Below are 14,663 nucleotides of genomic sequence, written 5' to 3'. Positions count from 1 at the left end.
CCACCAGCGTGGCTGACTGTAACCCCCAGCCTCCCTAGAGGCTGAGTTGATGCCACGTGGCCCGAGGCCCCCACCCTAAGTCACATCATTATCATAGACTGTCTGACATGGCCCAAGGCCTCTAATAAACAGAGATCCTTTTAGCAGGCAGGACATTCCAAGACCATGGAGGTCCCTTCCCAGGAGCCAAGGGCAGAGGCCAGGCCTCTCTTTCAGCAAGGTCAGCTCTTTAATGCACAGCACTGAACGGTGAAGTATTTTGTTCCAGGTCACACAGCGGGGAGCCTGGGATTCAGGCCTAGGGCTCGGAACATTCGAGTGGGGAGTAGAGATTGGGTGAACAAGAGGAGGGAGAAGGAGTCTGCGCTGCTTGTAAGGGCCGTGGTTGTGTTCCACGGGATCTAACCCAGGGGATGACACACTGTAGGCAATCAGTCAATATTGGTGAATAAATGAATGAGTGAATCAATGAATCAGTGAATATATCAATTAATCAGATGAAGTATTGGCATTCTGAAGATGGTGGGTTAGTTTGCTGTGGCTGCTGTAACAAATTACCACAAACTTAGTGGCTTAAAACAGCGCAAAGTCATTACCTTACAGTTCTGGAGGTCAGAAGTCCAAATAGGGTTTCACTGGGCTAAAATCAAGGTGTTGGCGGGGCTGTTCCTTCTGGAGTCGCTGGGGGAGACTTTTCCAGCTTCTCAAGGCGGCCACGGACCTTGGCTCATATCCCTTCCTCCATCTTCAAAGTCAGTAATTGCGCTACTCCTGTCTCTGCTTCCATTGTCATGTGTCTGCTGGCTCTGACCTCCTGCCTCCCTCTTTCATTTACCGGGACCCTGGTAATTACAGTGGACCCACCTGGATAACCCAGGACAATCTCCCATCTGAGGATCCTCACCCGACTCACATCTGTAGAATCTCTTTGACATGTAGGGTGGCATGTTCAGAGGATGCAGGAATTAGGACATGGAGATCTTGGGGAGCCATTACTTTGCTTACCCAGATGGGAAACAGGAAGCTTCCAAAGAGTAAAAGAAATTAGCTTTTGGAGAAATAACAAAGTAATGATTTTCTGGGCAGTAATGTATGTGAAGCAGATCTTGAAAAGGAAATAATAGACGTGGAGGCAACATAGGGCTCTGTGTCTCTGGAATGCAGATTTCCATGGGTGCTATCAAGGGCGAGTGAATTTCCATGGTCCTTCATCAAGGTTAAGGGTGATAAATCATCAGTAAGGATGCAGAGTCTGAGAAAAATACATGGGCACATTCATATCTCCCTTTACGCTAAGGGAGCTAAGGGAACATGGCTTTTTGTTTTAACTTAATAGAGCTCCTGGAGTAATTAATTCATGTTTTCTTTATTTGCAGAAGTAAAACTTGCCAGTGCCCTCATGGTACCACATGCTACCTGATTACACCCCTCCTTCCTGTTAGTAATTTTCCCAACCAGCTCAGCTCCCTGCAAAGAGGTACAAAAGTGCAAAAGAGAGAAGAGTCGCTCAGGAATCAGACCAGGTCGTGGGCCCTTTTTGGCTGTGTACCAGCTCTGCGGCCTTGCCCATATCACTTAACCTCTATGATCTAGGAATTCTTAGCTGCCTTCTTTGTAGGTTGACTGTATGAAGGAACCCACTTAACACCCAAAAATTCTACCCAGAACTCTCAAGTTGAAGTCCGACTTCCTTGACCTGGCCCATGATGACCACCCAGCCTGGTCCCTGAAGCTCCCACATGTCCTGACCCACAAGACCCGTCTGACTTGGCCCAAAAGGTCCACCCAGTCTGGCCCATGAGGCCCACCCAACCTGGCCCATAAGACACCCCCTGGCCTAGCCCACAGGGCCCACAGGACCTGGCTCCTTACCACCTGTCTGGAGTCATGTCCCTTGCTCTCTGCCTTCCAGCTAACCTCAGCCATCTCTCAGTTCCCCAAAGGTGCGCTGGTCTCTCCACCACAGTGCCTTTTCATGTGCTCTTCTGCTACCTGAAACACTGTTCCCTCCATTCCCTCAGTTTTGCTTATTCACGGTCTTATCTCAGCTTACATGTCACTTCCTCGGGAAGCCCTTCTCTGCCTCCTCTCCAGACCAGTTAGATTCCCTGGTCTGCCCCTGGGGCTTCCACCTTCCCTGCCATCACACTTGTCACAGCGTATTGTGAGTGCTTGTGCAATGCCTGCCCCCCGCACTGGGCCGTGCACCCCCAAAGGTCAGGGCTCATGTCTGTGTTGTTCGCTGCAGTGTCCCTGGCACAGAGCCTTGCCCTTAGTAGGTATCCAGGAGATGTTCGCAGAATAAACCCATGAATGCAGTGAGCATGAAGCACATTTATACCAGAGCTTTCACCCTTAGGACCCTGCTGCCTAGTGTTGTACCCCAAATTGTGACCACAATAATGCTGTGCAACAAGATACCTCAAAACCCAATGGCTGAGAATGACAGGGATTTATTCTCACGGTCTATGCATCGGCCAGTGGATGGCTGGCTAGGCTGGGCTTGGTTAACACAACTGGGCCGTGTGCCACCTGTCTCTCATTTCCTCCTAAGACCAGTGGGCTAGCCTGGGAACGTTCTTCCCATAGCAGTGGCAGAGGTCTAGCCTCCACACCAGCACACTTCACTTCTACCTCATTCTGTTGGCCAACGCAAGTCACATGACCGAACCCAAAGCTAAGGGGCAGGAAGTACTCCCCAGTCCCTCGAGGAAGGCGTTGCAAAGTTATGTGCATACCGGGTGAGAGAAAGGATTGGAGCCAATGTATGGATTTACACACATGTCTCGTGTCTCACGTCTTCATGGTACAGGTGTCATTCTCCTCCTCTGTTGAGTGAAGGGCCCAGAGAGGAGGTGAGTGGCTGTGTGGTCACACTGCTGTTGGATGGCCCAGCACTGGCGGGTGCCCAGACTCCTGACCCTTGGTCCACCCTACGTCCTCACCTGTGCTCTCCAGGATGGTTCTGTCGCAGGATCCTGGGAACGCCTTACTCTGAAGTGGTTAGATGTGTGTCTTCAAAATGATCAGGGTGTGGTCCCTACAGGTTCCCGTGATGAACAAAAAAGTTAAAAAAGAGCCGGGCCGTGTCCAGGGATCCTGGAAGGACCCATTTTATCTACTCCGTCACTACCCGCGTTCATTAGTACATCTTCAGACCTAGTCACATCCTCGCCTTGCTTGAGCCCCTTCGCTGGTCCAGACTGCTGGGTCTCGACTCCTCTGTGTGGCATTTGAGCCCGCCCCCGCACTGTGTGGGGCTGACCCCCTTACTAGTCCTCTGCTTCCCCCACATCCTGTGCTCCAGCCCACCGCTCCACCCGGCTTTCTCCAAAGGGCACCTGCTCCCTGGAACACCTCCCCTCCCACCCTCCCTCCCTCTCACTCTGCAAGCAAACCAAAACACAGCCTTTTCCACAAATGCTTTGTTCCTAGAATGGAAATAGATATTTGCTGAGAGACATGCTATAACTTTTCTCCAATGATAATAGCTAGTATTTATGAAGTGCTCACTCTGTGCTTTGTGCTGTCTAGTGCTGATAATCAACCCTCAAAGCAGGTGTTGTCTTTACAGATACACATTCCTGTCTTATCCCTTTGACAGATAAGAAAACCGAGACACCTTTGTAAAGTTTCCAGAATGTGTGCACTTTCCCTGCCCCAAGTCATTTCTCTGCAGGAACCCTGGGGAGGGCGCTTGATCATTCGGGTCAGGCTGCAGAGGCGGAAACCTGAGTGTAGGAGCAGAGTCAGAGTGGAATGTAGCCTCAGCTTGGGTTCTGTGCTTCTGTTTGAAGGAGAGTATTCGGCTGGGGCCTAGGGCCAGCCTCTCCCGCCACCAGGGTCGCCCCTGCTGTCCCAACCCTTCACTCACACTGGGAGAGCAATAACACAAATTAATTCCGGTTCTATTTCAGGCACAGAATAAATCAATATCTCCCAAATGAAACATGTCAGCATTAAATGGGAGGCGATGTGTTCTGTGGCCTGTCAGAGCACGTGACAAAGAATGCAGAAGTGACTCTTTCGAGAGAGCAGACAGGATCCAGCACATTTTTATTAGAAAGAGCCTAGGCTAATGGACCGTGTAGCTTTTACAAAGTTAACTTTTCTTGAATTCGCAAATAGCATATTTTTGGGGTTCGACAATCATGAACGAAAAAGAAAAAGGTGTGTCTCAGTGTCCCCAGCCACACGTGGAATTAAAAATTCCGAGGTAGGAGAATCAGTTTTAAAAATCTATCTCCTAGCAGAAAATTGATATTTCCAGAGGCTGGAAGAAAATGTAAATCATTCCCATATTATTAAACCATTTTTTATGGTGAAATGTAACAACACGTGAATAAATGGGTAACATATAAACTTATAGATTAATAAATGATTATTCAAAATACATCTGTGTCACCATCACCCAGATCGAGAAAGAGCATGGCCAGGACCCCTGAAACCCCTTCACACCTCCTCCCCATCCCAATACCCTCCTCACTCATAGGGGTCATATCCTGAGTTATATGGAAATCAGGTCCTTGCTTTTATATACATGGAATCGTATACCATGTGCTCTTGTGTGTCAGGTTTCTTTTGGTCAACTTGTGAGATTCATTTGTGCTGTTGCATGTGGCAGTGGTTCATTCTTCTCATTGGTCTATAGCATTCCAGTGTATAAATACACCACCATTTATCCGTTCTACTGTTGACGGACTTTTGTGTGGCTTCTTATTTTAGAGTATTACACACTCTGCTGACATGAACTTTCTTGTAGATGCTACTTGAAACACATGTGCACATGTTTCTCTTGGGTATATACCAAGGAGCGGAATTGTTGGGTTAAAGAGTACATGTAGCTTCAACCCATATCCTATATAGTTATTGATATATCCACCAAATTGATTAGCATTTCAAATTTATGGATCAATTTGGTGAGGATTGACATCTTCATAGTATCAAGTCTTCCAATCCAGAAACATGGTATATCTCTACATTTATTGATACCTTGTTTAATTTTTCTTAATATTGTTTTATAGTTTCCACCCTTAGGTATAATGCTTGCTATAGTTTTTTTCAGATTAAGGGAGTTTCCTTGCATTCCTGTTTTGCTAAGAGTGTTACTTACGCATGGAAATTAAATTTTATAAAATGCTTTTTTCTTCATCTATCCAGGTAATCATCATGATATTTTTCTACTCTACTTTGTTAATTTGGCAAATTGCCTTGAATTGGGTAATGCTGTTAAGTGAATACAAACTTAGAACCTTTACATCTTTCTGGTGAGTTAAACTTTTTAGCATTATGAAGTGAAGCCCCTTATCTCTAGTCATACTTTCTCTCTTAAAGACTATTTTATCTGCTTTATTGTAGCAAAAAGTGACCCTGTGTTTACTCGGTGCTGGTTGTACCTTCATTCATTCATTCATTCATTCGTTGTTTGAAAAAAATGTACCTGCGAGCATCGTGGCTACGATCGTGGGTGCTGGAGCCTGACTGCCAGGCCCCGTATATAAACTCATGCAGTTTATTTCATCTCTCTTTTACATGCACAGATGAAGCCTCCGTTTCGTCATCTGTAAATTTTTTTCATCAGTTTTTGGAAATTTCTCAGCCACTATTGCTTCAAATATTGCTTCTGCCTGGACTTTCCCTTCTCTTTTATGGGGACTCCAATTAAACATATTGGACTTTCTTATTGTTGTTTTTTTTCTTTTTAACAGGAAAAGATTCGCCCTGAGCTAACATCTGTTGCCAATCTTCCTCTTTTATTTTTCTTTTCCTCCCCAAAGCCCCAGTGCATGGCTGTATATCTTAGTTGTAAGTCCTTCTAGTTCATCTATGTGAGCCTCCACCACAGCATGGCAACTGACAGGCAGGTGTTGTGGTTCCACAGCCAGAAAACAAACCCAGGCCACTGAAGCGGTGCGAGTGCCAAACTTTAACCACTAGGCCATCAGGGCTGGCTCTCTCGTACTTTTTATGCCTTTATTTTCTCCATATTTTCCATCCTTTAGACTCTCCTTACTTTGTTCTGGATTTTCTTCTGATCTGTCTTGCAGCACACTAATTCTCTCTTCAGCTGCGTCTAAACTTCAATTAAACTTATACATTGAGTTCATAATATTGGACAGTATTTTTCAATTCTAGAAGTTCTGGTTGATTCTTTTCTAACTAAGTGGTGTTACTTTTTATAATTTCCAGCTCTTTGCTTTAAGGTTTAAGAGTGGCTTTTAATTTCATGGCCATAATAAGCATCAATACTTTAAAGTGCATGTCATGTAATTACAGTCTCTGGACTACCTGTGGGTTTGTTTCTGATATCTATGGTTTGTGTAGATCTTTAGCCATGTAGTCTTATCTCTTCACATGCCTGTTTATTTTTTATTGTATGCCCTATTCCAAACTTGTACATTTATTTGTAGAAAGATTTTCAGGCATATTGTGATGTTCTCCTGCAAAGAGGATTTTCCTTTGCTTCTGCCAGATGAGTGGGCCTCTGATGATTGAGAATCACCTTAATCCAAGGTCAGGACTGGACATGTCCTGGGCCACCCCTATGAATTGACTCCAGGTTGCAGTCTGTTTGAACCAGTCTGAGCTGGTTTCCTTCCGTTTCACTCATGTTTTGCTAGTGCAGCTTTTTGGGTTCCAACCCTAGGCGTGGAGTGGTTTACCAGGCCCCACCCCATGGTGAGCAGTGAAATCCACCTTCTGTCCCTTTGACTGCTGGAGGCTGTCAGAAGTCCGCCCAGCTGTGCGGCCATCTCTGGGTTGACCTAACCCCCTACGTAAACGCAGCCCCAAAGCTGGGCACACCTCTCTGAATGTCTTCTCCTGGACCTTGGCCCATGCACTCTTCACTACCTTGTTAGCTCTTTGGGACTTTTATGATGATTTATGATGATTTAGTAAGTATTTTGTCCAACTTTTTGTTTCCTTCATCCTCAGTGGGAGGACTGGTCCAAATTACATGGTTGGCCATTATCAATAGGATCTCTAAATCTTTTAAAAGGATGTGGGTCTCTTATGCCCTTGTCATCATCACTTTATTCTGAACAAAGTCCAGCTTGGCCATATGAGCTTCTTAAAGTGTGGCATTCATTGCATTTAGTTAACATTGATTTGAATTAAATTTAACTTAGATTCATTGAGCACACCAAGTATGACCTACGTATACCATACTAGGTGTTATGAATATGTTCATTTTTCTTCCAAAAACCCAATTATCCTTGCAGCATACTGGTTAAAAGCATGAGTCCAGTAGTCCAACAGCCAGGACCCACTCTCTGCAAACCGCATCCAGTTACTTATCTTCTCTGGGCATTAGTTTCCTCATCTGTAAAACAATGATAGTTATAGTAGAACGTCTTCCTTGGGCTGTTGTAAGGATTGAATGAGGTTATATAAGAAAAGTGTTTATGACACTCTCAGGCACATGGTAAGAATTCATAATTATTAACAATTCTAATATTATTACCAAATATTATTATTTACCAGGTGCTCTTGTAGGCTCTGAAGATGCTCAGGTAGTAAGATAAGACCTTGTCCTTGAGAAACCTCATGGTCTAGTCTGTGAGAAGGACAGTCAAACAGCCAGTGACCACAAAGGGGGCAAGTGCTGGAAGGGTAGCAGCAAAGGAGGGGCCCCCGAGACCACCCCAGGTTAGATGAGTCAGTAGGAGGACTCACAGGACGCAGCATGTCGTCCTGCCCATGGCTAAGATTTATTACAAAGGATACAAAGCAGAGTCAGTAAAGGGACAAGGCACATGGGGTGAAATCTGGAAGAAATGGGGCTTCCAGAGTCCCCTCCCAGTAGAGTGCACGGGACATGCTTAATTCCTCCCCTGCAAAGAGCTGTGACAGCTCGTGTGACGTGTTGTCAATCAGGGAAGCTCTCCCAGGCTTAGGAGTCCAGGGTTTTTATTGGGGGTCAGTCACATGGGCACCCTCTGCCTGGCATGTACCAAGTTTCCCGATTGGCAGAAGGAAAGCAGATGTTCAGTGTAAACCATGTTGCATCTAATTAAACCTTGTGGACAGGAGGCCTTCCGGGAAGAGGAGACCCTGATTGAGTTTTGAGTTTTGGAGCATGTGTGGGAGTTCCTGGGTAGAGAAGGGGGAATGGGCATTCTATGTCATGTCAGCGCACGATGAATTCAGGGCCTGCAGTCTGGTGTTTGGTCTGGGAGGATGCGAGATGTGGGTGCAGATCTGAGTATGACTCAGCCTCTGCTCTCAGGGAGCTGTGGTCCAGGAGGGATGACAGATAAACTGTAGTTTCCATGCCCTTGTGGGGCTGACCAAAGAGCTGTGGGAGCTCAGGGGGCAGAAATGTTAGTCTGAGCAGCCCAGGGAAGGCTTTGCAGAGAAGGGATTATTTTGCAGGAGTTTTGCAGGGTGAAGATGAGTCCATTTCAGGTGTGAAAGTGCCTGGAGGTGGAACGAAGGAGAGTGGCTTGAAAAAGGCATCTGCATAATGAAACATGCAATGAGATGCCATCTGTGTGAACTAACACACACACCAAAAGGCACATTGATGGACAATATATATATTGAAAGTATAGAAATCTAAACTGGAGAAAGAGATGCTGAATTCATGGGGATGGCTGTCTCTGAGGAGGCTAGGAGGGAGGGGAAAAGATGTGCAGGGAGAACATAAAGGATTCTAACTTACCTGGAAGGTGAGTGTTTTTAATCTAAAACAAAAAGGAGATCTGAGTGGTGGATTCACAGGCATTTAATATATTGTTATCTATGGGTTTTTATTTTTCACAATTTAAAGAAATATATTTTTAGAAAGAGACTGGAGTCGGGGAGGTGGAAGGAAGGAAACAGGATCGTGAGAACTGAGGCAGGACCGCCTGGAAGCCCTGCTGGGTAATTGATGTGATGGGAAGAGAGACCGCCAAGTAATCTGAACCGGAATTATAATCAGATCCATGGTTTATGCAAATAACTCGCCTATGTGTGGAGGGAAGCAGAGAGACCACGGATGGGTTGTGGAAACAATCTGGATGGTGATTTAGAGGAGATGCCAGAAATCAAGGGCTCACTGGGTCAGAAGGGCATGTCTGGGTGAGAGGGCTGGAAGGCAGCAGGTGTTTCCCAGGACTCTGTGTGTGTGTGTGTGTGTGTGTGTGTGTGTGGTCTGAGACTTCCCTGGATTCCCTCTGTCTTGTGGGAAGCCCACGGGCCTGCCCAGCGTGAGAACATGACTTGTAACTCCATCACATGGCTCTTGGCTTCAGGAGCTGTACCGCAGCACCATGGAAACGTTCCAGAAGTTTGTGGATGTCCTGTTCCTTCAGACGCTCCCAGGCGTGACCGGCCTCTCCCGGGCAGAGTGTGACTACTTGAGGCAGGAGGTGCAGGAGAATGCTGCCTGGCAGCTGGGCAAGTCGGATCGCTTCCGGAAACAGCAGTGGAAACTCTTCCAGGATCTCCTGGAGCAGGAGAAGCAGGTGCGGGCATTTCGTAAAACTGCGTCTAGAGTCTACGTTTTTGAAACTTATGGAGAATAATGAGAGATTTCGTTCATTGAGCATCTGCTAGTGCCCATGCTAGATGCTTTACCAAGATTCTGGTTGCCAAACTTCCACAACAGCCCTCCAAGGTGGGTGGGAGAAGAGACCAGAGCCCTCCTCTCCCAGGACAGGAAGTCAGTAGATAATGCCTTTAGTTGATCCATCAAGAAAGAGCAGCGAAGCCTGTTCTTTAGAACGACAGAAATAAATGACAGAAGGTCGTTCTCAGGGGAGTAGACTCGGTGGGGGGCGACGCACACATGGGACTCCTGTTTTTCATTGCAAGTCAGTTTCCTTATTAAAACCACGTATATATGTGATAGATAGAATAATGGCCCCCAGAGATGTCCACATCCTAATTCCCAGCAGCACTGAAGATGTTACCTAACATGGCACAAGGGTCTTTGCAGATGTGATTAAATGAAGGATCTTGGGATGGGGAGATTATTCTGGATTATCTCGTTGGGCCCAATGCAATCACAAGGCTTCTTATGAGAGGGAAGGAGGAGGGTCAGAGTCAGAGAAGGAGATTTGATGACATAAGCAGAAGTTGGAGTGATGTGGCCATGAGCCAAGGAATGCAGGAAGCCTCTAGAAGGCAGAAAAGGGGAGGAAGAGATTCCCCCCAGAGCCTCCAGAAAGGAACACAGCCCCCTGACACCTTGATTTTGGCCCAGTGAGACCCATTTCAGACTTCTGACCTCCGGAACTGTAAGATGATAAATTTGTGTTGTTTTAAGCCACAGAGTTTGTGGTAATGTGTTGCAGCAGCAATAGGAAACTATTGCTATTAATTTTATTTTTTAAAAATTAAAAACTATTAAATACAGGAGGGTTTCGAAATGTGACAGCCACTAAAATGCAGCATTTCCTTTCTCTTTTTGCTTTCCTGCATGCTGGAGGCTGTAAAACTAACATATTCAATTTCCCGGTATCTAGCCGTGGCCGAGTAGCACAGTTCTGGCCCTTGAGACAGGGTGATCCCTGCAAAGAGCTTCCCTTTCCTGATACAAAAGCCAAGTGTTGCTCGGAGAAATCCCTTTCTTCAGTATTCCCTGTACAGGAGGCCTGGAGGTACCCCAGCCTTAGAGGCAGGATGCAGGAGAACGGAGGCTGATGTGCTCAGGATGGGGCCAGAGAGGTGGACTGCCCCCTGTCCCTGGTGGCGTTGTTGAGCTACTGTCCCAGCCCTGGACTGCCCGCCCCTAGGTGCTTGTTACAAGAAACACCCTCTGTTTCTTTATGTCAAGTGTGCAGTTAGTTACAAAAGAGCATTCAATTGATGCATCGAGCAGAGGTTTTCTAAAGCAACTAAAAAAAGCTGTCAAAAGTACCAAGTAAATAAAGGAAAGCATTCTGCAAACACATGGCCATTCACAGCCATGGGCAGGCATGGGGCCTAGTTTCCTGCCCGTCCTGAATTATTAGAGCTCCTTCTAGTTGATTTCAGCCCTCTGTCAGCCATATCATGTTGCCCTGTCATGGGTAACTTGTCTGTCTCTTGCATTTGGCTGTAAGTTCCTGGAGGACAGCAACCCTGCTTTTCATATTTATATTCCCTTGCTCAAAGCCCAATGGCTGGGATATGGCAAATGCTCAGGAAAACTTGGCTGCATTTCCAGCAACAATAATGCAGCTTTGGAAATTAGCACAGGATCACCTTGACTCTGTATTCTTCCAAGGGATCTAAATGAAGCTGAATTCAAATCCTGGGCCCCAGACCACTTAATTTACAGTCTCTGGGGAGGGAGGGGGAACCTGGGCCTCGGTGGTTTGGAAAGCCCCCAGGTGAGTCTACTGTGCCTCTGATGTAGGCTCCCCAAATGGGAGTGAGGGCCTTTAGAGACAGCTGTGGTTTGCACACAGCCCCTAACCTTGGAAGCTGAACACCTGGGTTTGAGCCAGAGCAAACCCTTTAATAGATTGGGTGACTTTAGCCAGTTAGCTGACCTCCCACAATTCAGATTTTGCACAACTTGCTAAATGTGCCAGAACTCCAACTTCTGTGTGAAAAAAAATAGGGATCAAAATACCCAGCAGGGTTGCTGTGAGATAATGCAAGTTAAGACCTTTGCACAGTGTCCATTGCTTGATGATACTGACCTTGAAAAATCCAGAATTTCGTTTCTGGTAAATTATTAGACAAACACCTGTAATTCATCTAAAACTCTCTGGTTATGCGTCTTAAGTTATTTTAGGCAAATATCAGACCATGCACAGCTGGTTCTTATTTTTCATTTATTTATTTTGTGAGTATATGCAGGCGTGTGAATTTTCCTTGGCTTGTGTGGAAGCGTTTCAAAAGCAGTTTTGCATGCAAGAAGCAAGCAGAATAGTTAATGACCTCATCAACTGATTAAATAATTATGACCAGCCCTGTTTTCTCAGGGTGTGTATGTCATAATTAATTTACCGGTTGATTGTTTAATTGCCTTAAATTACCCCAAGATATTTAGAGATCCATGTACTCTCCCACTTTGCATATTTCCTCGTTGATGATAAAAATGGGAGGTGAACTTTCTCTGGTTCAAATGAATATTTGGTCACGAGAAGAAAAGCACCAAGAAAACTCGTCATGGAAAATCAGACACACAGCCAGACTACAAACTGCATTTCAAAAATGTTTTCTTGGCACTTTCATATCCTGTTACTCAGGGAAGTTGTTAAAGATTATGGAGTCTGTTGGAACAGGTTGAGGTGCTTCTCAAAATGTCAACCGTTCTATGCAGGTTTCTGGGCTTCTCCACAGTCCGCTTGTGTTAAACACAAAGATGCCTAACGTCCCCCCAAAGATGTCCCCATCCTAATCCCCTAAATCTGTGAGTATGTTACCTTACATGGCAGAAGGGACTTTGCAGATGTGATTAAGTTAAGGATCTTGCGATGGGGAGATTATTCTGTGTTATCCAGGTGGGCCAGTGTAATTATGAGGGTCCTTATAAGTGAAAGAGAGATTCAGGAGAGTCAGTGTCAGAGTGATGTCAGGTGAGAAAGACACAGTCAGCCATTGCTGGCTTTGAAGATGGAGGAGGGGCCACGAGACAAGGAATGCAGGTGACCTCTAGAAGCTGGAGAAGGCCAGGAAGGGGTTTTGCCCTGGAGCTTCCAGAAGGAATGCAGCCCTGCTGAGACCTTGATTTTAGCCCCTTGACCCCCATTTCAGACTTCTGATCCCTAGCATGATAAGATAATAAGTTTGTGTTGTTTTAAGCTACTAAGTTTGTGGTAACTTGTTACAGCAGCCATAGGAAGCTCACACACCACTACGTAAGAGTCTGCGTTTCTAACAAGGAGTGTGGCAGCAGGTGCACTCTGTAGCATGATGGTAAAGAACGCCAAGGCTGGAGTCAGTCCAGCAGGTTCTGAATCCTGGCCCTACCTCTCCCTGTCCTCCCACTCTCTCTTAACCCCACTCCAGGCAGGTTTCCATCCCCTCCTCACCAAGCCGGCTCTCGTCTCTGCTGACCTCTCAGGCACTGCACTCAGCAACAGCATTTGGCTAACTCTGGCTCTCCCTCCTCCTTGGAACACTTGCTTGACTCTCTTGCATCTCCTACTATCTCAGTGGTGGCTGCTTCTCAGTTTCCTCTGCTGGTTCCTTCTCAGCTCCCTGATGTGTGAACATCGGAGTGCCCCAGGGTGCACTCTTATAGCTCTATCTACATGCACTCCCAGGGTGCTCTCATCCAGTCACACACCACTGTATTAGTTTTCTAATGCTGCATAATAAATAACCCCCAAACTAGCAGCTTAAACCAACACTCATTTAGTATGTCACAGTTTCTGTGGCCCAGCAATCCAGGCACAGCTAAGCTGGGTCCTCTGCTCTGGGTTCCTCACAAGGTTGCAATCAAGGCTGCAGCTGCGGTCTCATCCAAAGGCTCGACTGGAGAAGAATCGCTTCCAAGCTCACTCACACGGTTCTTGGGAGGATTCAGCTCCTCAAGGGCTATTGGACTGAGGGCCAACAACTCCCCATTTATATCTCCAGCTCAGAATCCGTTCCTGAACTCAGCCCTCTACATGAGATCTCCGTTTAGATGAGTAAAGGCACGCAAGTGTAGTGTGTCCAAACTGGAACTGTTCCTCCTCCGGCCCAACCAGCTCTACCCACAGTCTTCCTCCATCTTTCCATTCAGTGGGGCCAGAAACCTCGGGCTTATCCTTGACTCCTTTTTCGTTTACACCCTATATCCGACAGACAGGAAATTGCATTGGTTCTACCTCCAATCTAATCCAGACTGTAAGCACTTTTCGTTACCGCCAGTCTTAGCACCCTGGTCAAAGCCACCACACCTCTTGTCTGGGTCACTGCAGCAGCCGGCCCACTGGTCTCCTGAATCTGCCCTGGCCCCTTGTGGTCTGTTCTCAACTCCAGCCAGACTGATAGTTTTAAAACATACTGTATGCCACTCATTTTTAAGATGCAAGTTTTAAAAATATTTTAACATCCCTGAAATTGAGATGCATCTTAATTTAATTGGCAGTGATTGTTCTCTCTCAGTGATACCTAAAATAATTGTGTGTCTTATAATTGCTGGCACATTAGACTGGATAAAAGCTACTACGCCACATCGTGTCACCTCTCTGCTCCAATCCCCCAGTGGCTCCTCATTTCATGCAGCGTGAAAGCCGGAGTCCTCACCGTGCCCCGCAAGGCCCTCCACGTCAGGGCCTGGTTTCCTCTGACCTCCACCTCTCCCCGCGGCTCACTGTGCTGCAGCCTCACTGGCTCCTGGCGTTCCTCCAGCTCCCTGGGCACGCTCCCGCCTCACTCGTGCTGCTTCAGGTCATTGCTCCCATGTCGCCTTCACTAGGAGACCTACCCCGACCAGGCTTTTACAAATGGCAATGCCTCCCTCCCCACAACACGGCCGTGTTTGCCTTAGGTGTTGACTGATGTTAGAACCCAGCCCACCTGTACACCTGCCTGTTTACAGGAGAACGCCATAGAACCCCTAGGACGTACCAGGCACGCACTGCCTGTTGGTTCCTTTCCCCTTTCTCTCCTCAGTAAATGAAAGTTTGAAACAAAGAGTAAACTTCTCTGAAGCCACAAAATGACCTGGTAGCAATTACCAGCGTCAGCACTCTAGCCCTCTGAAGTGGCTTGTTGCTTCCTGCGTTTGATAGTGTTGAAGAGGCTGG

The 14,663-nt window shown here is 46.6% G+C and overlaps 1 protein-coding gene across 4 annotated transcripts in view; it reads left to right on the top strand.

Annotated features, from left to right (window-relative positions):
* Positions 1-14,663, top strand: part of EVC (EvC ciliary complex subunit 1) — a 76,959-nt gene that overhangs the window by 42,339 nt on the left and 19,957 nt on the right. For all 4 annotated transcript variants that reach the window (XM_058546708.1, XM_058546707.1, XM_058546705.1 and 1 more), the window contains one exon: positions 9,240-9,452. In XM_058546708.1, the coding sequence (XP_058402691.1) occupies positions 9,240-9,452 (213 nt within the window). The remainder of the gene's footprint in view (positions 1-9,239; positions 9,453-14,663) is intronic.

The sequence above is a fragment of the Diceros bicornis genome, chromosome 8 (genome assembly GCF_020826845.1).
Source record: "Diceros bicornis minor isolate mBicDic1 chromosome 8, mDicBic1.mat.cur, whole genome shotgun sequence".
NCBI lineage: Eukaryota > Metazoa > Chordata > Mammalia > Perissodactyla > Rhinocerotidae > Diceros > Diceros bicornis.
The sequence above is the reverse complement of the archived record's forward strand: the minus strand, read 5'-3'. Positions and strand labels throughout refer to the sequence as shown.